Source organism: Microplitis demolitor, chromosome 1 (assembly GCF_026212275.2).
Source record: "Microplitis demolitor isolate Queensland-Clemson2020A chromosome 1, iyMicDemo2.1a, whole genome shotgun sequence".
Lineage (NCBI taxonomy): Eukaryota > Metazoa > Arthropoda > Insecta > Hymenoptera > Braconidae > Microplitis > Microplitis demolitor.
The window spans coordinates 16225521-16248278 of record NC_068545.1 but is presented as its reverse complement, the minus strand read 5'-3'; the positions used below and the strand labels follow the sequence as shown (position 1 = coordinate 16248278).

The following is a 22758-nucleotide window of genomic DNA, read 5'->3' as shown; positions in this document are numbered from 1 at the left end:
CAGGGAGCCCCTCAGTTCACACACCACCCTTATCAACGCATATTCGCTACCCGGTTCACCGAGACTCCGAAAGAGGCCCATGGGTCAGTGTACCAAACATCCTAGACGGAAGTTCAGGTGAGGTCACGTGGATGACCCCGCCTCGGATTTTATAGCTATATAAGGGCGAGCAATCAGCGATGAACTCAGTTAATACGCAGTTAGCATACACTTAGCATCTAGCAATCAGCTGAGGGATGTAGTGAAGGGCTGAGGACGCCTAGCGAGGTCCTTACTCTACACTCTACAGCTCACTAAGCACACATTGCTGTCTATCTTTTGTACTAGTTAAGCCTGGTCAATTCGTTGTATTGTAAAGTCCGTTAATTTATTGCCAAGTCCGTTTATTTACTGAAAAAGTCTAGTCAGTTTAATTGTTGTAAAAGCCTAGTCAGTTGATTTCATTTTAATCTATGTAATAAAATCTGTGCCATAATATTGAATCGTCGCCAATAGTCTTGCAAAAGGGTCACTCAAGTATGTTGCAGTCCACGTCCAGAATGTCCTACGTAAATGAAGATCATCGATGTAAGTCTACATGCAGTTAATTATAAGCTTGCCAAACGTGAAGTTGTTTATATTTAGAATTTTGTTCAATTTTAATTCGTTGAAAATTATATCTAAATCTTGGAATTTTTTGACTTGTTGATAGAAATGATTAAAATAAATTATTCAAGTTGTTGAATTTTATTACAAGAAATAGTCATATTGTATAAAATAAATTCTTCAAACCGATTATGTTACTGATGAGATCAGACCCAGGATCTTCTACTTACGCATATTAATATAATAATTCTTTTGGTTTTCCCTTATAATCTAAATGTCCATATATTCAATAAATCACGTTTGTAAATAATCAGAACATTAATAAAATCAATAAAATAATATTATAATAAAGAGAATGACACTATAAAATAGATTCATTACACCATTCCCTCTATCCTGTAATCAGGCTGCGTACTCAGTCATACTAGGTATTTCAGAACCCAGTTGTTCACAATCGAAGCAGCCGGACAAGAAGGGCTGTCCGAACTTACTGGTATGAGAAAGCCAGGGCAGACCCTTACAATGTAAATAAAAAAAAATTTTTTTTAATTGAATAGAAAGTATTCAGGCTTACCAATTAGCAAAAAAAAAATGTAGTAGGACAGTAATGCACAAGCACCCCTGGTGGAATAAATGTACGTATAATGTATAGATATATCACAATCCATGTTAATTTTACATAGATATGTATATAGATATTGTTGTACAGCCTTTTTTTAATTTTATTAATTGTAATGAAACGACACTGAGTTACCTAGCCATAGGAATCGTTAAAAAACATGCACAAAATTATTTCCGGATTTTATCACTTGAGAATCTCGAACTTGCTACCCTACAGTTAAAAAAAAATTTCCCAAGTAAGGTTTCCACTAAACTTTTCCAGAACAAGTGGATCACCTCAAGCTTTGTTCTTACCTGGAATCTCTAGCACTTAATAAGCACCTGAATGATGTTCCATTCAATTTGCTCTGGGAAAATAACTTTAGAGCTTTACCACTGGAAAATCTCAAACTGGCAGACCAAACCGTAAGTTGAAATAGAGAATAAATGACTATAATTTTGGAATCGTTTTTCCACGTAGAATGGTTAGTTTAAACGTGTCACAACTCTCTATACGAATTTTTTAAAAAAATTTTCCAAGCAGGGTTTCCACTACACTTTCCCAGAACAAGTGGATCACGTCAAGCTTTGTTCTCACCTGGAATCTCTAGCACTTAATGAGCACCTAAATGACGTTCCATTCAATTTACTCTGGGACGATAACTTTTGAACTTTACTGCTGGAAAATCTCAAACTGGCAGACCAAAACGGAACTTAAAAAAAGTCACTGTATTATTATTCCTGAGTCGATTATCGACCAAAGATTGACTAATAATATCATTATAGTCCGTATATACACTTTATAAACATCGGGGTTGAATTTCAACACCAAAAGCGTTGTTAAATTTACGCTGCTACCTGTGAAAATATTATTTACCGGTGTTAAAATATTAGTCTGTGTTGAAAATATTTTACTCTGTGAATATTTTCATTAACTCGATCACTACCGTTAACCAGTGTTTTTATTAATTAGGTTAATCATTTGTGATTGAAATGGTGAACATAAAATTGTGTAATTCTTTAATAAATTACGTATAACAAAAATAATTATAAAAATATGTCCATAGCAAAATTGAAACTCCTTCCTGATAATATTCATCAAATTTTTATATCTTCTCGTATGTAATATATTTTTTTTCTTAGTTCTATACGTTGAACTTTTTTTTTTAAATGATTTTTTTTATTTATTTTCATGAGAAACTGACATTTTTTTTATTTTCTAAGCTTTCTAAAATTAATAATCTGAATGGAGGAATTTTACCTCACTTTTATATCGGTATTGTTTCGCCTTTACACTAATTTAACTCTGCCAAATTAAACGACCTACACCGGTGTTATTTTATTTTAACACTGCGCGCTATCAAATTGATTTCATTTTCAACATCGCTTCTTTTACAGCATAGGACATATGCTGTGATTTATTTCTTATCGTTATGTATACCCAGCTTTCCTGGCGGCAGTTATATACTTTTCCTAAATTACTATCTTTTCTCAGAAAATGCATCGAGGCTTCTAGAAGCACTTAATTTTCACGCCATAAAAAAAAAATAATTACTTTTATTCAATAGTTTGCTAGAATTCAATATTCTGGCAGACCATCCGTTTTTTGTAAATATTTCGCAAATCGTTTGTGCACCTAATTTGCGGTTTGCGCACCTGAAAAACACCTTATTTTTACTTAATTCAATTTTATTGAGTTGGGTCAGCTAATTTTACGGACATTAGTTTCACTATTTTTACATTTTAAATAGTAAAAGTTGGTGATTGCTACGGCATCGATGATCCTTGACATAGAAATTTTAAAAATTACAGTGTGAGATGTAATAGTTTCATTTTCTACATTAAGGTTCATAATTGAATGCCCATACTGTAAATCTTCTCGAACCACTAAACAAATTTTCTTATTTGATACTTTAATTTTCACACAACGACTAAACTATAAGTTTTACAGTTTTAAAGAGGATTAAATGATTTTAAAAGAAACAAACTTTCTGTGAGCAAAAGGTAATAATTATTTTACATTTTGTTGTGTATGATTTACATTTTCAAACTGTAAACATTACTGTTTAATTTGCAACTAATTTTTTACATGATAAAATTTAAAAATTACAGTATACGTTCTAACTTTTGTAGTTTTTAATATGACGGGCTGGTTTTTACATTTTATTCTGTAATTATTCCAGTTTTTTTTTTCCGTATACCCCAGTCGGAACCCGATCGGGAACTCATTGGGATAGTCCAATGCAAAAATAACTAATTTTTATTGTTTTCATCACATCGGGATCCAGTTGGGAATTTGTTGGGATATCCTAATGTAAAAATTACCTACTCAACATCAGTTTTTCCTAAGTGGGACTTAATTGGAAACTCGTTAAGAGATAGCCCAATGCAAGAATAAATACACAGAAAAAAAAGTTATTTTGAGTCAAGAAAATATTTTTGAAGACAAACGTTTTCGGGAACCAAGTTAAGATTTTCTTGAGCCAAGAGAATTTGTCTTGGTTAAAAAAAATTGGTCTTGGTCGGAGAAGATTCCTACTTTATCTGAGAAAGTTTAACCCTGATTAAAAATTCCGATTGAATCTGATTGAAACTCAATCAAAATTCTATCAGTTTCAATAGGAAACGAATTTTCAATCAAAAATGTTCGGGAGCGTTTGAGGCCTCCGATTGCATTGCAATCAGATTCAATCAGAAAATAATAATTTTAATTTTCGATTATTTTCCGATTGAATCTGATTAAATCCGATTGAAATATCTCAATCAGATTCAATCGGAAAATAATAATTTATTTCTCGATTTTATCCCGATTGATCAATTTTTTATTTCTCTGTGTAGAATGTTCTAATTGATTTTAAACTACCTTTCTGATGAGCTAGATATATAGCTTAAGTCCTTAGTAAAAATGAAACGAGGCACTGGCTAGCGTCTCGCTAGCGTCGCTAGAATCAATGCTAACGGTAGATGACAAACGAGGCGGCCCTCGTTTATTTTTAATAGGGGTGTGCGTATTATCTATGAGATACGAGTAGTTTAATATTAGACAGTATAAAAATTGTAAGCTTAATATAGTATAAATCCTTTTTACTGTAGAATGTTCTACTGATTGTATCTTATAAACAGTGCACTTTAGCAATATCACCCTGTTTAGAAAATCTCATCGATTCTCATACATTCCCATAGAAATTTTATGAGAATGAATGAGTTCTATGAGAAGTGCTATATGGTTAAGTATAGGGCCTTATACATACAGCTATAAGAATCTCTCGGATTTTTTTAGCAGAGAAGTATAATAAACAATTCCGTAGAGGACGAAATTTTCTAAAAGATGGGTGCTATGCATCTTTTTCGTACGATGAGCCGTTTTTTTTTCACTATTAACAAAATTATATGAAACAAGTGAAAAATAGACTTTCGGAGCAGATAGAATCAACATAAATCGAGTTAGAGCAATTTGTTTTATAGACTTTCAAATTCAACAAATTCTCTGCAAATTAAAACTGGTTTCAAAACGATAGCTTAAAATCTGGCTAAGTAATAGCAATTTAAAAAAAATGTTATTCAATTAACATACTTTTTAAATGGAAAAATTTGATACTCGAGAGAAAGTACTTTAAATTAAATTTAAGAGCTAAAATTTTCAGGGAATTTTTTTCTCAATATAAACAAAAAAATTTTCTTGTGTCGGCTAGAAAAAAAAATTTCGTTTCAAACGAAGCGGATTCAATTAGAAAATAATAATTCATTTATCGATTATTTTCCGATTAAATCCGACAGAAAATTTCCAATCAGTTTTAATCAGATTTAATCAGAAAATAATAATTCATTTATCGAATATTTTCTGATTAAATTCGACAGACAATTTTCAATCAATTTCAATCGGATACATTCGGAAAATAACAATTCAGATAGTATTGATAATTATTCAAATTTGGGCAGATATGAATTTCATTTATCATTAATTCAGCAATTTTTAAAACATCCGAGTATAGAATTTTATCTGTCTTTCCAATTTAATCAATTTTATAAAAAGTTAAAACAAGCATTTTTCAGGACTATATAAAAACTTTTTCTAAAAGACTGTATTGATTGAGTTTTAAATTATCACGAAAATAAAAGTAAACATCAATAACAAATTATATATATATTAAGTTGGTTAAAAAAAAATTTTTTTTTTTTTTTTTTTTGTATCCAAAAATTGAAAGTATACCTAAAAATAAAAATTTCCGTACCAATCCAAGCTCTTAATAATAATACTATGGTTTGCGTCAATCAATTTTTCTATTTTCTATTTAAATAACACGGGAAAAAATCTTTTTATTTTTTAGAATTTTCTAACTTACAAGCCAATCAAGGAATTATTATGCACGATAGATATTTTTGTAGGATATTGAATGCTCTACAACAAAAGTTTCATCATTTTTTGATAAATCTAACTGTTCAAAAGTTATTTGAGCTTGAAGTCAAATTTATAGAAAATTTTGAGATCTTTTTACTTTTCCGGCGAAACTATCAGTTTTATCAGAAAATCTTATAGAAACTTTTTTGTTGGTAATTTCATTTCTCAAAAATTATTATAAATGAAGTTTTTCAAAATTTCGCTTTTTTTTTTTTTCTAGTTATTTTCATTTCAATGTCAAGCTCTTAAAAAAATAGTTTTCTAATTGATTTTTTATAAATTCTAAAATATATTTTTTGTATTTTAACTTATATTTTTTAAATAAATTTTTTTTATGGGAGTGTTTAACGCAAGGATTTTCTTATGCTCCAACTAATAGAAAAAAAAGTTGCTTGAACCAAGAGAAAAATTTCTTAGGAGAAAAGATATATGTAGAGGAGAGGGAATTCACCAGTCCTAGGCAATAGCAGTGGGACTAGTTCGGCGCTCGCCACTAGATAGCGCCTACCACTTGTGAAGTGTCCCTAGTAAGAAACGTAGTTCAGACGTATTATATTCCAGACTTGGAAGCAATTCTGACGCGAGCACTCCTCTGTTCTTTGAGTGAGTAACAAGTGCCATTTTTGGTGGTAATATAAGTATATCCTATATTACTTCATGACGTGAAATCTAATTGTCAATATAGATTCAACGTAGATTTTAATATATTTGATTTTTTAATTTTTCGCCATTTAATAATATATAAAATTATTTTTTCCCGGGAATCGGTAATTTTTTATTAATTTACAATCGAAACCTTCCGAAAATATCTGATTAAATCCGACTGAAACTGATTGAAAGTTAATCAGAAATCTCCGATTGACTTTTAATCAGTTTCAATCGGATTCAATCGGAAACTTCCGAATGATTCCGATTAAAACTGATTAAAAGTCAATCGGAAATTTCTGATTAACTTTCAATCATAATCATTCGGAAATTTCCGATTGAATCCGATTGAAACTGATTGAATGTCAATCAGAAATTTCCGATTAAATCTGATAGGACGTTTTCAATCAGTTTCAATCGGAGTTTTTAATCAGGGAAGTCTCCAAAAAAATTTTCTTGAATCAAGAATAGTTACCTTCAGTCGAGAATTTTTTTTTTCTGAGTAACTTTTATTGGTTTTGCCACATTGGGATCCAATCGGGAACTTGTTGGGGTAGCCCAATGCAAAAATTATTATTATTTTTATAACTTTTATGACTCATATACAATTCGGAATGCTCAAAATTTGTTGTTGAGAAAATTTTTTTTCGAAAAGTTAATAATAAAACAAATTTATTTCATACGCTCGTACACAATATTTATGTTAATGTTACTTTTTTTTATCTAAATTGTTTATAAAAAATTTCATTTTATCAAATTTATTTAATTTTCAAATCAAATTATTTTTTACTTCTTCTGAACAGAATATTCTGTTTTGTGTCCCTCCCTCCTCTCTTTTCTATTTTTTCACGTATAATTTTGATTGACTGAAATTTTGATTAAATTAATTTTTTCTTGATTTACTTGAAGTACCCTAAGGTTTTAATTTGGTAATCCATTTGACCAATAATAATATATTTATACAAAGAGTATGTCAATCATTGCATCACGGATTTTTTATTTAACACCGATAAAGAATATTTACACTGGCGGCGGAGTTATTTTCACACCGCTTTCAGTGTTGGAATTCTAACACCTACACCGCTTGGACTTACCCCGGTCATTTTTTACAGTTTAGTATTATAGGAACGATTATTATAATATTATGAGAATATTTCACATATATTGTGAGAATGGTTACCATAATATATAGAATTTATTCCCATATGCACTTAGAAACCGTTACAATGTGGTTATAGGATTTATTCCTATTTGCTTATGGAAACTATTTCTATGAGGATGGTAGTTATTTAAATAATTCTATTATATCATGTAATATGAGAACTGTTACCATAATGATAAGAATCGTTTCTATAGTTATGGAAACTTTTCCCAGAAAGTATGGGCCTATATCCCATAATTCAAATTAATCATTACCATAACGGTATGGGATGAAATCTCACAAACGTATACTATATTTCATACCAAGAGTGGAAAAAAGAATATTCCATCTCAAGTGTGTAATTACTTTATTTTTTAAAAATAAATATATAATGAATAAAATTTCACACGGAACTTGTCAATATTATAATACTTTGAATCTACTAAGTACATACAAAGAAATTTCACTCATTTTTGAAAAATAATTTTACATCAGTTTGACGAAAAATTATTCAGTATTGGATCTCTTATCTTAATTAAATATGAAAAATATTATAAAACAATTTACCTCCTTTAAAAAGAGCTATTGCTTTTAAACAAGCATACTCAGAATGATCAACACGCAAAATTGTAAAACGTGTTAATAATTCTCGAAGTCTTCTCAATTCATCGGCAAGAATTTGTTTCCTTTCTGTTGGGAGAATCAATGGTACTAATATTGATTCGTCGACTGAAAAATTCCACTGAGCAGCTGTAAGAACAAATAATTCACTCCAAGACTCTTCTAATAAAATTGCTTGATCTCGATAAGATAACTGAAATTTTATAAAAAATATTGATAATTAGTCAAAACACTGAAATAACAAGTAATAAATCAGTAATTATAATATAATATTAACGTACTTCTAAAAAAGATGGAATACTTCTAGCCCATTTTACTGCTAAAAAGAGTAATCTCGCTGCAGATTCATAAACGTTTTCTGTCAATAAAAATGATTGATTAGAAAGTCCGTAGTCTGTTAATGATGGATTCGATATCGAAGCTGGTACTAAAGGTACATTCGTTTGCTCTATAATAAAAAATGTAATAATTAATAATAAATAAATAAAGTTATTTTTTTTAATTATTAGCAAATTGAACGCGCCTTTTTTTACCTAAAAAAATTATACTGTAAATGTGTCAAAAATCTATTTTTAGTTCAATGTTTTTATTTTTATCAGTATACGTTCTCGAGAACCATTTTAAAAAAACAAAGTAAACAATTTTCTGTCAAAAAATAAATAATAATTTAAATGAATAAATGAACAATTAATACCACAATAACAAAATGGGAAAGAAAACTTGATTTTATGTACACTTCGAATTAAGAAAGGTAGCTCACTTGCAACAGTCGCAGCCAAGAGTATAGCGTAATCGTAACCACCAAAAAAAAATTTGGTAAACCCAAAAGTACACGACTCTTAATGCTCATTTGATCGTGAAAAATATATAAAAATTAAAGTTTTGTAAATTAAAAATAAAAAAAAAAACACATTAGAGAAAAAGAGGCAAACTGAATTTTTTGATCGTAAAGTACATTCTAATGCTTCGCATTAAGAGTCGTGCAAAAAAATGTACGATAAAAGTTTCAAGAACAATTTTTTTTATTTCTTTCTATGACACTAAAAATTCAAATTTCGCTCCAAAAAATAGTCAGCTGTGTGTCTTCGCGCAGGCGCGACTAGTGTGACAAAAGTATATGTAAAAAACATATATAGATATACAAAAAATTAATTATGTTTTTTTATTAATTGTAATTAAACGAGGCCGAATTTGAAGGTCATTTATGACACATTTCTTCTGCGGCCCTATAATATTTAAAAAAAAAAAAAAAGTGATCCAAATAATGGCTTTTTTCTCGAGTTTTTGTGTTTACGGGTTACGAACACATTTTCTACTGTTTGACGGAAAAATTTTATTTTACATTTTGATGTTTTTATAGGTATTTAATGCATGAAATTGGTCTTCATAAGTAATACAATTAATCCTTATTAGATTCTCTATCCGATGATGTGTAACTTAGTTGAGCTTCGTGGACTTGCAAGAGTAAAACAGGATAAACAGTCGCGAAAAAGAGGCAAACTGAATTTTTCGATCGTAAAGCACTCTCTATTGCTTCGCATTAAGAGTCATACAAAAATTAGAGATACTCAATGCCAGAATATTTTATTTTTGTGAGAGACTGTATCCAATACATTTTAGCTTTAAATATACAGATACACACTGATGAGTATAAAAAATGTCGCAATGCCGCAAATATTAATATTGAATAATCTATAGATTAAACTTATAGGTAGCAATCTTTATATAGTGTGAGTCTAATATACATACACTGTAAAAAGAGCGGTGTTACAAATGGACTCATTTTAACTCCGCTCGGTGTAACAATGAAATTACACCGGTGTAGGAGGAGTAATTTATCGGTGTTAAAAATACCGGTGTTAAAACGGGGTAACCGGTGTAAAAACGGAGTAGAACCGGTGTAAAAGAAGAGTAAACTGCGTCCGCTTGAAGATGATCTTTAAAGATTATAAAATACAAAAAATGTAAGTTCTTTATGAAAATTAATATCAAATATCATTTATTAACAAGTATAGTGATCAAGTAAGTAAAAATAATCACAAAATAAAATATTTTAACACCGGTAAAGAATACCTACATCGGCGGCGGCGTTATTTTAACACCGGAGAATTTGTTTTAACACCGGTACAAAATATTTACACCGGCGGTGGCGTTATTTTTACACCGCTTTCGGTGTTGAAATTTAACACCGCTGATTTTAACACCTACACCGCTTGGACTTACCCCTGTGATTTTTTTAACAATGTATGTTTATTATTTCTGACAATCACAAATTTTGGATAAAATAAATTTTTGTGCACATTTTAATAGTTTTTTTTTTCTACTTACACGTAAATCGCATATAAAAAAAATAAAATTGTCCGATGTGTGTTGCTTTCGATATTATAATTTTTTACGATTTTAAAGCTATTAAAAAAACCATCATTATTATCAGTTAATATCAAAAAATAATTTTTTTATTTGTTTAATATCATTGAATAAATGTTTAATATTCATAAAAATTATTTTGAAAAATTTTCACATGATTTTTTTACCTCAAATACTTTTACGTTCAAAAATTAACTCAACTAACTGACGGTTCAATTTCTGTGGGTTAAATATGACGACTGAAGCGTTGTCAAGTTGTGATGACTGTACCCCACCACATGTTAAGTATTTTAAATTTATTTACATTTTAAAAATAAATATTTTTTAAATAAATCGGTCAAGAAATTCTAAGTTTTTACCAAAAAATTCTAATTTTTTCATTAAATAGTAGATAAGTTTTTTAAAAAAATGGTAAGAACCGTTTTCAAGATGTTTCGAAAACTACGTTTTTTTTTATAGTTGGTAGATCTCCAACATGTTAATTATGCACTTTTTGATTGTTAATATCATTTAACAAATCGATAAATAAATTTCGTTTTTGAACTTCCCGCTAAGAAAATTGCAAATTTTCAAAAATTTAGGAAGTTACTGGTTTCGGTCCAATTTTCGAAAATCGAATTTCTAAGAGATCTTGATGTTCTGAGGTTCTTGAAAGCTATTCTGACTAATTTCAAGATGATGTCCGAGTGAGTATGTATGTATGTATGTATGTATGTATGTATGTATGTATGTATGTATGTATGTATGTATGTATGTATGTATGTATGTATGTATGTATGTATATATATATATATGTAAATATCTATAACTTTTGAACGGATGAATCAATTTTGATCCTAAAGCTGAAAAAAATTGAGCTTGATCGGTAGGGCTCGTTCAGAGATATTATAAAAATAAACTTTTTTCTAAAATATTTTTTTTATTGGATAACGTGTAAGGTACTCGATGGATTTATTCCAAAATCAACTGGGCTCTGAAGTTTCATAAGCCACGTCGAATGCTACCTCAACCATCGAAATCGGTTCATTCTTTCAAGAGAAACCGTTGTCGAAAGAATTAAAAAAAAATTATTTTTTTGGTTTTTTTGAAATTTCTCAAGAACAACTCCATAAATCAATTTTAAAATTTAATCAGCTCTAGAACTCAATAAAACACGTCGATTGCTACCTCAACCGTCTCAATCGGTGAATTCGTTTGAGAGATATCGTTGGAGAAAAAATGGTAAAAATCGTTATTTTCCGAAAATAATGGCATAGAAAAATCTTTTCGAGCTCAAAGAGCTCGAAAATGTATTCATAACAATTTTTTTGAGCTCAAGGAACAGCGGGAAGTTTTGGGGCTGGCCCGCAGGGTCAACTGATAAATCGATTTTTTTTTTTTTTTTCATCAAATATTAGATATTTTTGTTAATCTCATGTTTTAATTTCATCACATTCCTAAAAAAAGTCGATTTGCGAGTGAACTACCTTAATTTAAGTATGTAAGTTTGGTAGTGATCTAGAATATCAAAAAAAAATTTAATTTTGTTCATATCACTTTGAATCATGGTTTTTCTCAAAACAACGTTTTTATGGTCGGCCCGGGTCATAACTTTTTTTCTATTCACCCTATTGATCTGAAACAAACTGATTATCCTGCACATTTGTAGTTCTCGTCAGAACTAGGATTGAATTTTTTTTTACCCCTAACTTTCTATTTTACAACCCTTTTTATTCAAAGTCCGCCATTATGTTATTTTTCGATAAAATTTCATAATCCCAGTTCCGACGAGAATATGTCTATAGATTCAGACTCATCAAGAATTTTTAATTTCGGATGTCCTCACATGGAGAAAAAAAACAATATTTACTCTTGATTTTTTTACAATGTAATGGAACTATATTATTTTTTACCTTTTTGTTCACATCTTTGGACGGCATTTCTCGCTTCTTCTGAACTCGTAACTTCATCCTCTTTAGCAGCAACTACAGGCAAAGGTTCTGCAATAGGTCGTGGTAAAAAGTGCGCTATTCAATGTGAAATATATATATATATATATATATATATATATATATATATATATATATATATATATATATGTATATATATATATATATATATATATATATATATATATTTGTAGAAAAGTATTGAAAATTATTTTTTTTTTATTTTGAAGTTACAAAAAAAAATGTAGTAACTCACCGACATTGGGACTAAAAGTTGGTACACTAGGTTTGAACGGAAAGAGTGTTGGATATAAAAGAGGGTGGTAGGGGTTGCTTGCAGTGTGATAGACGTGAGAGATTCCTGGATAGATCACCGAGGGTACTCTTCTCGCAGCGGAAACCAACGACGACGTACTTCTCGGTGCTCTTTCATGTTGTACCGCTGAAAATGACACTTAAATTTTACTTTTATTCACCAATCACATTTTTATATATATTTTACTTAAGTATCTAAATTCTTTCCTTTAAGAAATACTATCATATACAAACTATATCTTGTAATATTTTTTTTTATATTTTTACAATTATTTTAAACTAAATTAATTTCCCATAAATAATTAATAAAGTAGATTAAATAATATTTTATAAATTTTTTTTTATTTAATTTCATTAATAAATTTACATATATTGGTCCAATAAAAATCAATAAATCTTAAGCTCAACAAAAATAAAAAAATATAATAATATCTTGCATTAAGTAATAGAATCCCTAGTGCCCCTACCATACCATTAATTGATATCTCGAATACAATCAAGTGTTTAGATTATCACCCTTACAGACCAAGTGGAGAGACTGAGGATATTTACAAAACGCTGTGAACGTCAGCATGCTCGTGACACTCTATAGAGTGAGTTTGAAATCATCTATGACTCAAGTTTCATGTAGGAAGTTTCGTTGGTCCCTTTTCTATTATACATATATTTTTTTTTGCTAAGTGCTCTACGCTTTGGTCCGTTCATTTAATTGTAATGCATTGAATGTATACATAATATCATCCATTTGTATACTACGAAAATTGTAAACAGACCTTTTTTAATGGTATCATAGTTCTATTGTAATATAAGTGAATATATATGCTGTATAATAGAAAATTATATTTTTAGCTTAATGAATAATATAACCCTTGAATTTTCATTGATAGAAATAAACAAAAATTTTGTAAATTCAGATATGAAAGTTTAAATCTTTTAGCCATTCCAACAAAAAAGACATAGTTTAAATTTATTTGACAATAAAAGAAAAATTATCTAATACTGTAAAAACAAAAGATATTTAGACTGAACAGCATGTCTCACGGGTGCATTAACAACTCTGCCGTAAACGACCCTACCAAAACTGAACTCTAGACAGTCAAAGTCTGCTGTAACATGTCTACTTAAAAAATGTGTTTGAAACTTTTTCAGAATACTATCAAGTTACTACCAAACTGAGAAAAAAAATCATATATAAATCATATGTGGGACATATATGAAGCATGGAAGGTCATAAATATGATTCATATTTCACGGGAAAAATAAATACTGGCATTTAAAATTTCTATCATCTGAAATTTTCTATTTTATCAAATATTCTGAAATGTCTACACGGAGAAAAAAATATAGTAAAATTTACCAAAAAATATGAGAATAATTACTAAATTTAGATAGTAATCTTAAAACGCTTATGATTTATATGAAAAATTCATAAACAGATAAGTAAATTTTATTATCCCGTTTAGTGAATTTTACTATTCCGTTTGGTAAGTTTTACTATCCCGTTTAGTAAATTTTACTATATTAGAATGGAAAAAAATAAAATAAAATTTTTATTAGCTTTTAACTTTTTATTATTATTACTATAATTTTGATTATTATTGCTATTTATGTCATCTGTATTGGTGTTGGTGTCGATTTTTGTTTTTTAAAAAACCACTTGGTTTCAACTGAGATTCGAACCCTGATCTTCCGCGCACGAGTTCTTTCCTATGTCTGACGGCCCGATGTCTCCGGTGGACAAAAGTTTCAGAACTTGTAATACATATTTGTATATGCTATCCCCACCAAATTATAATTTTATCTATATATAGTAGAATTTACTATACAGATACTAAAAAAATATAATTGTGTTAGCAAAAAATACATTGCGTACAGTAATTTTTAATATTTTGTATAGTAACAAATCCTATATTGTATTAGAAAATTTACTTTTTTAAATTTGTATTTATTAAAAATACATACAGTAAAATTTACTATACAGATAGTAAAAAATATAATTGTGTTAGCAAAAAAAGACATTGCGTATAGTAATTTTTAATATCTTATTATGTAATTATTACTAACTAATAAATTTTACTAAACGTTTAGTAATAATTACAATACAGAATGTATTTTTTCATATCTGTTAGTAAATTTTACTATAAGATTGTAATTTTTACTATATTTTTTTCTCCGTGTATAGTTTAGATATTAAGTTTGTTCGGACAGTACCCCGTAAATCAAAATAAAATCTAAATTTTTTTTTTCCCCAAAAATTGAAAATGTAATTATATATATTCATTATTTAAATTTGGACTGTTACTTATCATTATTTTCGAACGGATTAATTCATTAAGTTAATGAATATAAATAAAAAATAAAATACTCTTGACTGAAGTATTTTTTTTCATAATGTAGATCTGACAACGTCGCTTCGAACAGCTGTTCACGTTTATCTACCTGGAAAGTGTTCTGTTGAATTTTATTTATTCCGAAGAGTAAAAAATATTTAATTTAATTGAAAAAATTTATAATAAATTTAAAAATGAGTGATAGAAATTATTTTTACTAACTCAAAATTATTTCACTCCTGCTTATTATGTATAATATTTTGTATCAAATATGTTAAAAATTATTTGTTTAATTTTTTCAGATTACCGCAATTACAAATTTAAAAATAAAATTAAGAATTGTCATAAAATATGATATGCATCTGCAGAAATAATCAGTTATGTTTTTAATTTCAAAAGTTAGCTTGTTTTATTTCTTGCGACGTTGCCGCAGTCATCTGAGTCACGTGAATAGATTATTTTTCATCATGGCGGGTGAATATTTTTATGAATTTTCTGTGCTTCTTATTAAAATATCTTTAAAATCATTCGTCAGAACACTTTTTAACTATTTTTAACGTATTCTACGATAGTTAATTATTAAAGAGAAAAGTTTTTTGTTTTTTTATCTTTATAAGGAGTAACTACATAACTCGAAACAATGGCATCTCGTCTACGTTACCTATACTCTGTACGTTAAATTACGATATTTCAATAATTAATAACGCGAAGACTATTCGTCAGATGTACCTGAAAAAATTAATTTATACGTATTTGATATGAAATAATAACATAATAAAAATTCAGATTTTTATCTAAATGTCGCAGTAATGTCCGAACAACCTTAAATGGAAGTGTCTATTCTCGGTAAAGATTTCATTGTGATCGACTTTTTTCTAAGCAAGGGTTAAACGTAGCGGATATTTTATTGGAGAGAAAATTTTTTTTAGGTAGACATATTGCACCAGACTTTGACTGGGTACACAAAGAAATTATTTTTGTTTGAAATGCTGTGGTGTCATAGTAAAGACGGACTATGTTGGCCACCTCACGGAAATTAAAATAAACGCATGCAAAAAATACTATGCTCATAGTAAAATTTACAATGATAGCAGTAATTTGTAATATAACCATTGTCAATTTTACTACGGCCACAATGTTAGGTGGCGAACAATCTGGCTTTGTTATGAAACAATAGTATTTCAAACAGAAATAATTTCCCTGGATATTTCATTTTTGATAGGGCTGCTTATGACAAAGCACGGAAAAAACAAAATATTAAAAATTCATATAAAGTACGAAAAAATGGAATTTATTATCATTAATTAGTATTTTTATAAATTTTTTGCAAAGTATTTTGCTAATTTCTGTAAATGTACAATCACTTCTATCAAATATTTAAAATAGTAAATAGATATTATTGCTTTTAAATATAAATTTATAACTTTGTTTCGAAGTTAATTAAACAGAGAGAAAAAAATAATTCTGATTCCTATGCTAAAATGGTAACCATTACTATATCACATAGTAACGAAGATTTTTGTAAAAATCCTGTTAACTCAATAGCGATAAGCGATATCGAAAATCTATAAAAAGATAGTAAAAGGGAAGGATATTTCTGAAAAAAAGTCTCGGCTCTCGGAACTTAAGCCCCATAAACAATAATTTTTATTTAATATTAAAAATCGGATTCTGCGCAGCTGCTGTCTTACTCTAACCTCAATGCGACAATGTAACAGAAGCCGCGCGGAATCCAATTATCAACATTAAATAAAAATGATTGTTTATGGACCTAAAGTTCCGAGAGTCGAGACTTTCTTTCAGAAACTTCCTCCTCTTTTAAGATATTTTTTTAGATTTTCGACATCGCTTATAGTTATTGAGTTATTCACAAAAAGGTAAGATTCTCTATTTTATTTATGTTTTTTGTAAGTAAAAAATTGAAATTCCAATGAATAACAAAAATAAAAAACACATCTTGCTCAAAATTTGATTCCGCATCGGATGAGCTCTCACTCACATTTTTGCCACAATTTTAAAGATATTTTCAGGCACATTCACACAGGATTTTTACAAAAATCTTCGTTATTATGTAACATAGTAATGGTTACCATTCTAGCAAAGGAATCGGAACTATTCTTTTCTCTTCATGTAGTTTATAATATTCATCATTCAAATAAGCGATACTTAATGAAATTAAAAATTGGTATCACCCAGGGACTGGTTTTTTTTACTGTAGAAATTGTAAAAATTTCCAATCCTTAATTTATAAATTCTATTCTATTTACTAATAATTATAATGATATTAATTTAAATAAACAACAAATTATAAATTTTGCTTTCTCATATATTGTAAATTTTGATATGAATATTTACTGTTTATTAATAATTTACGGTCCTGGTTCGAAATTAATTTATAAATATTAGTTTGAAATAAAAAAAAATACTGTAAATTAATAAGATTTTAATCATCATTTTTTTCCGTGTTGGAAATGCGCCTGCAAAATATCTTTGTGTTTGGTTTTTTTATAAACTTTTTAGCAAAATTCTAATTAATCTAAATTTAAACTCTAGATTAATTCAATCACCTTTAAAATGAAACATACCATCTCGTTTCATGTTTACTTCCAGACACTTAGCAAATCTACAAGCTTGACATTGATTTCTTCTTGATACATCAACTATGCATTGACCATTTTCTTTGCAAACATAATCTAAATTTCTGCAATACAAAAATAAATATTTTCATCATAATATATATAAACAAACAGTCGTTATATTATAAATAATATTAAAATTAATTTATAATTATTCAAATATTATATTAGCATATTTGCTTCTGTACATAAAATATAAATTATTTAAATTTTATCTAACATTTGAATGAAATTCACAATGCGGAAGTGCGTGCTGATATTAAGCATATATATGCATACACGGAGAAAAAAATGTAGTAAATTTTACAAAAAAATATGAAAATAATTGCTAAATTTAGATAGTAATCTTGAAACGCGTATGATTTATACACGGAGAAAAGAATTAAGTAGTTTTTACTAAATTTGAAAAAAAATTACAATTTGAGAAGTAATCTCGAAACGTTAAAAAAAATCAAAACTTTTACAAAACTCAAAGTGAAAATTACAACATATTATTTAGAATAATAATTCTGTTGATTATAAAAATTACTGCATTCAAAATAAATTTTATTAGCGACAAATAAAAATTATAATGTACCAATAATTTTTACTATTGTACTTAGTAAATATTAGTTAATGCGCTTTGTGAAAAATGTATTCTGGCGAGTAATTTTTACAATGCAGATAGTAATTTTTACGATCTCTAATAGTAATTTTATCTCTCGGAGTAGCAATTTGTCTTACCGACATTCTAAAATGTACAGTACCTACGTAGAATTACATTGTAGATGTAATATTTATCAATTACGAAACAAAAATTGCGCCTAATGTGCTAACTTTTAATAATTCTAATAACGATTTCTACTTTTTGTGAGATTGAACTATTTTTATATGAATAAGTAAATATTGATTTTTTCCAAGCGAAAATTTAACGAAGCTTTATTGTAATTATTATGATAGATGAAAATTACAATCTAGAAAGTAATAATCGAAATAAAATATTAATTTTCAACAAATCATCGTAATTTTTTTTATGGATTGTAATTTTTACTTTAAGAAAGCAAATTTTTCATTGTGATTGTAATTATTACTTAATTTTGACCTGCATTTTTCTCCGTGTATGAAAAATTCATAAACAGATATTTTGTACATTTAATTAACTGCACGAGAAAAATCTTTATTTAGTATTCCGTTAAAGTCGATTGAGGCTTGACTTGCAAAACGTTTTTGTTCATAACAAAAAAAATTAAAACTTTTTTTGCTAGGTTTTTGTACTGAAAGATTCACCAGATTTTTCTCTATTTTATTCAACTTTTTTTGTGACTCCGGCAATTTTTCGCCACAAAGTTTCGCAGTAAGGCAAGTAGATTATTACGCGTTTGCTATTATTAAATTCGCGGTATTGGATTAAAATTACGTTGTTTCGACGAGCTTAAGAAATACTCTAACTTTGAGTTTTAATACTGGGATCATGAAAAATAATTTGAGTTATAGTTGGCAGCATTGTTGTGCTTATGAGCGGCACAGACCCACTAGTGCAGTGCTGCCAGAACGTGCGATATTTTTACCCCCTCCTGTCATTACACTCAATGCTATGTCACCTCAGGAGGGGGTAAAAATATCGCACGTTCTGGCAGCACTGCACTAGTGGGAGCTCAAGTGAGCACAACCGTGTAAACAGTCGTCGAGTTTGGACGTGCCTAGCACCTATAGAGGGTAGACACCTCTCAATAGCTGCGCCCCTCGATAAATTTAATATGATAGTAATTAAATTTATATTTAACGCAAGTATACAGAGTAATTTTCAAATTGAACAAGGTTATATAAAAATATATTGGAATAACGCTTAACCTAATAATAATAGCATATTAATAAATTTATTTATTATATTAATTTATAGTAAAGTTGGAAAAAAAATCTGGGCGGCGGTTGGCCCGAAAACAGCGGGAAATTTTGGGGCTGGCCCGTACCGTCAACCGATTTCCATTTTCGATATAATTTGTTAACCGTGATTAAAGCATATTGTCTCTGAGCAGTGCTGCCAGAACGTGCGATATTTTTACCCACTCTTGAGGTGAAATAGCATTGACTGTAATTGCAGGAGGGGGTAAAAATTTCGCACGTTCTGGCAGCACTGTCTCTGAGCTTCTAACTGATGTTACACAGTTACGTGCCTGACAACCGATCAAGCTTCGAACTGTGTAACTCACACACAATTTAGGGCTAAAGAAGTGTTCGGGCTAGGTGGACCAACTCATAGTTTTCAGTATATAGTTAATGTATATACCAAAAGCAGAGTGGAAAGTCTGTGTACAGAGGTCCATGATAGTTAGTTAGTCTTCGATAAGGCATTGAGATAACCCAAAGATCCATAATATCTGAAGTGGATGTCAAATGGAACCGAGGTGTTGTGTGGAGTCGAACGAAGCCCAATGGCTAGAAATTTATGTATGCTTGTATCCACCATGAGCGGGTGGTAAACACGTACGGGGTCGTCCGGACGAGTCCCCAGGTTTGTTACAAATGCTGCAAATCGTTCGCAACCATGATGCATATAAGGACATAAATTTACTGCCGTAGTACAGATATGTATTATGGTAATATAGGACTACGTTGGCCACAATTCAAAATGAAATAAACATGTTTCAAAAATTACTATGACCATTATAAATTTTGCACTGATGAAAAAAATTAACTTTTATAAAAGTATTATTATCTTATCTTTTAATATCTCATTTTTCACTAGAATAATGCTAAAAAATTATAATTACCTGGCATACCTACGGATTGACCGTTTAAAAAAGCCTCGACAACCATCACAACTTGAAACACCATAGTGTTTTCCCGATGCTTTGTCTCCACATACTTTACAGAGTGTTGAGTCTCGATTATGCTCTTCCATCACTCCTTAATCTGTTAACATATATATTAAAATCGAATTAATACATTTCATAAGAATTAAATTCAATTTAAAAGTTGGTTTAAAAAAAAAAATAATCATCTGACTTAACCATGTTGAAATATTTTTTCATGATACCAGCATCGAAACTTGAAGTTTCAGTGTCTCTACAGCGCGTCGAAACAAGCTAATTTCAAGCCGATGCTGCAAACAACTGCTAGCGAATTCGTAATTCAAAAATACCTTAATACAGCGGGCAGATACATGCGTGCTTCTTCCCTTGGGAAAAAACACAATTGTTTCTGCCCGGTGTCAGTTATATTTAATGTTCACTTGCAGCCTTATTACTCTTATTTGTTTACTTGTCACTTCAGTTTACTCATTTAATTTTTTGAAGTGACAGTCTTAATTAACCAAATAAAATTACTAAAAAATAAGTGAAAATAATATTTTTGTCTTATTTACTATTTAATATATGACTATAAATTACATGTTTCTCATTCTCTAACAGTTTTCCGCATCATCGGTTTGAAATTAACGTGTTTCTTACTGGCTGCTGACACTGAATCTTGAAGTTTCGATGTAGGTAATTATGGAAAATATAGTGTGTATGACTCAGGATAAAACACGATTTCAGACTAGGGTGAGGTTGGCTGCCCGAGTCGCAGGCGAGGGCTTACATCACCCTAGTCTGAAATCGTCTTGTTTCATCCCTTGTCACACAATATACTATTAATTTCTCGCTAAGAAAATTGTAAAATTTCGAAAACTCGGGAAGTTATTGTTTCCACCCCGATTTTCGAAAATCGAGTTTTCATCAGATGTTGACGTTTTGAGGTCCTAGCAACCTAACTTTGGAATTCCTGACTGCTAGGTAGCAATGGTAACTATACTATATATATCCCAACTGGAATTCAAGTACGGCATGCCGAAATGCCGATTCGGGACGAATGAGGCTTTCTGAAATACGGCAAGCCTAATTTGAACCTTGTCTGGCCCTTATGAGAAAAACTGAAACTCGATAACCAACACTTCCAAACTTGGTCGTTATTACGAGTTTTCGGTTGGGCGTAAGTTCAGTGTATGTTTGGAATTCCTGACTGAAACGCAATGAGGATGACCAAAGGCTTGCCAAAGTTAGGTATGTCAAATTTGGCGATTATCAAGAAAGCTTTGTTGTTGTCTCAGTTAGGTACATCTTTGGAATTCTTGACTGGTACCGAATAATATTCAAATAGCATAAATAAACTTCGGAGCCACAATCGATAGTGTGACGTAATAGTTAAAGCGTTGGTCTTCCGTACGTAGGTTCCCGTTTTCGATTCCCGCAATAGCGGTCCTTAATAAGTTTCGCGTTTTTCCTTAAGTTAAAAATCTCTAATTCGATGGGAAATTAAATTAGTACATCTGATGATAATTGTCCTGCAAAAATGTGGTTGCCTCATTTGGCGCGAACTCGGTTTAAGCTGCCACCAACAAGTACACGGTAAGAAAATTCTAGTTGTTTTTATGATGCTAACATTGTAATTTGTCCTATTGATTATTGTTCCCGTGCTGTCCTCTATCTTTGATTTGGCTTAAATAATTAGTGTTAAAACAGCACGGAAAGTAGAAAATCTATCAGAGGATAAACAAACGGATAATAGCTTGTTGGGAACCCGAACGAAACAAGTGGAGGAAGCCCTTTACATAGGGTATGGGAAGAAGTTGCGACCTACCAGTAATCCTATGCAACCTGAAGACCAATACAGGGAATTGGTACCACGGGGGGCCTTTCCAAGCCCACTGTGACCAGAGTCTCTTTATTTCCTGAGATGGGAGCAGTGTTTGGCCCCAAGAGGTTAAGCTCGTGATGGCTGTGGTTAGAGATCACGCGCAACGAAGAATTTTGATAATTTTTTCGGTTAATGGCCACCTTAGTCGATTTTCGACTAAGAGTATCGTCTGGGTGGTAAATGGGGACACCCCGTAACGCATGTATGCCCAAAAGGGTGAGGAAACGGCCTCCGGTCGGCGAAGACGGACTTAGGTCCTGTTACATTAAATAAGTAATTATTGATTATTGTAGTGGTGGACTATACCTTGAAAATCATAATTTTTACAATGTAGCATTGGAAATTTCATTTAAGAAATAATACTTAAGACAATTAACACAAAGTCTTAAGCCCTTTACTATAAATTACAAAGTAAACATTAGACCGGTTCAAAAAAATCGACTATTTTTTCTTTTTCAAAACCCGCAGTGAAATGTCTTCCTAGTCATGAAAAAAGAAGCCCGTGAAAACGGGAACTCTAAATATCAATTTTGAAAGG

At 29.9% G+C, this 22758-nt stretch overlaps 1 protein-coding gene across 1 annotated transcript in view; it reads right to left on the bottom strand.

The window, feature by feature from the left end:
* LOC103576405 (protein dissatisfaction-like) overlaps positions 1–20448 on the bottom strand; it is a 34687-nt gene extending 14239 nt beyond the window's left edge. Inside the window, exons 1-6 of the mRNA XM_053739645.1 lie at positions 20318–20448; positions 17517–17632; positions 12543–12728; positions 12251–12364; positions 8273–8439; positions 7938–8184 (exon numbers count right to left, since the gene is read on the bottom strand). Coding sequence (XP_053595620.1) covers positions 7938–8184; positions 8273–8439; positions 12251–12364; positions 12543–12728; positions 17517–17632; positions 20318–20448 — 961 coding nt within the window. The remainder of the gene's footprint in view (positions 1–7937; positions 8185–8272; positions 8440–12250; positions 12365–12542; positions 12729–17516; positions 17633–20317) is intronic.
* Between the last annotated feature and the right edge of the window lie 2310 nt (positions 20449–22758).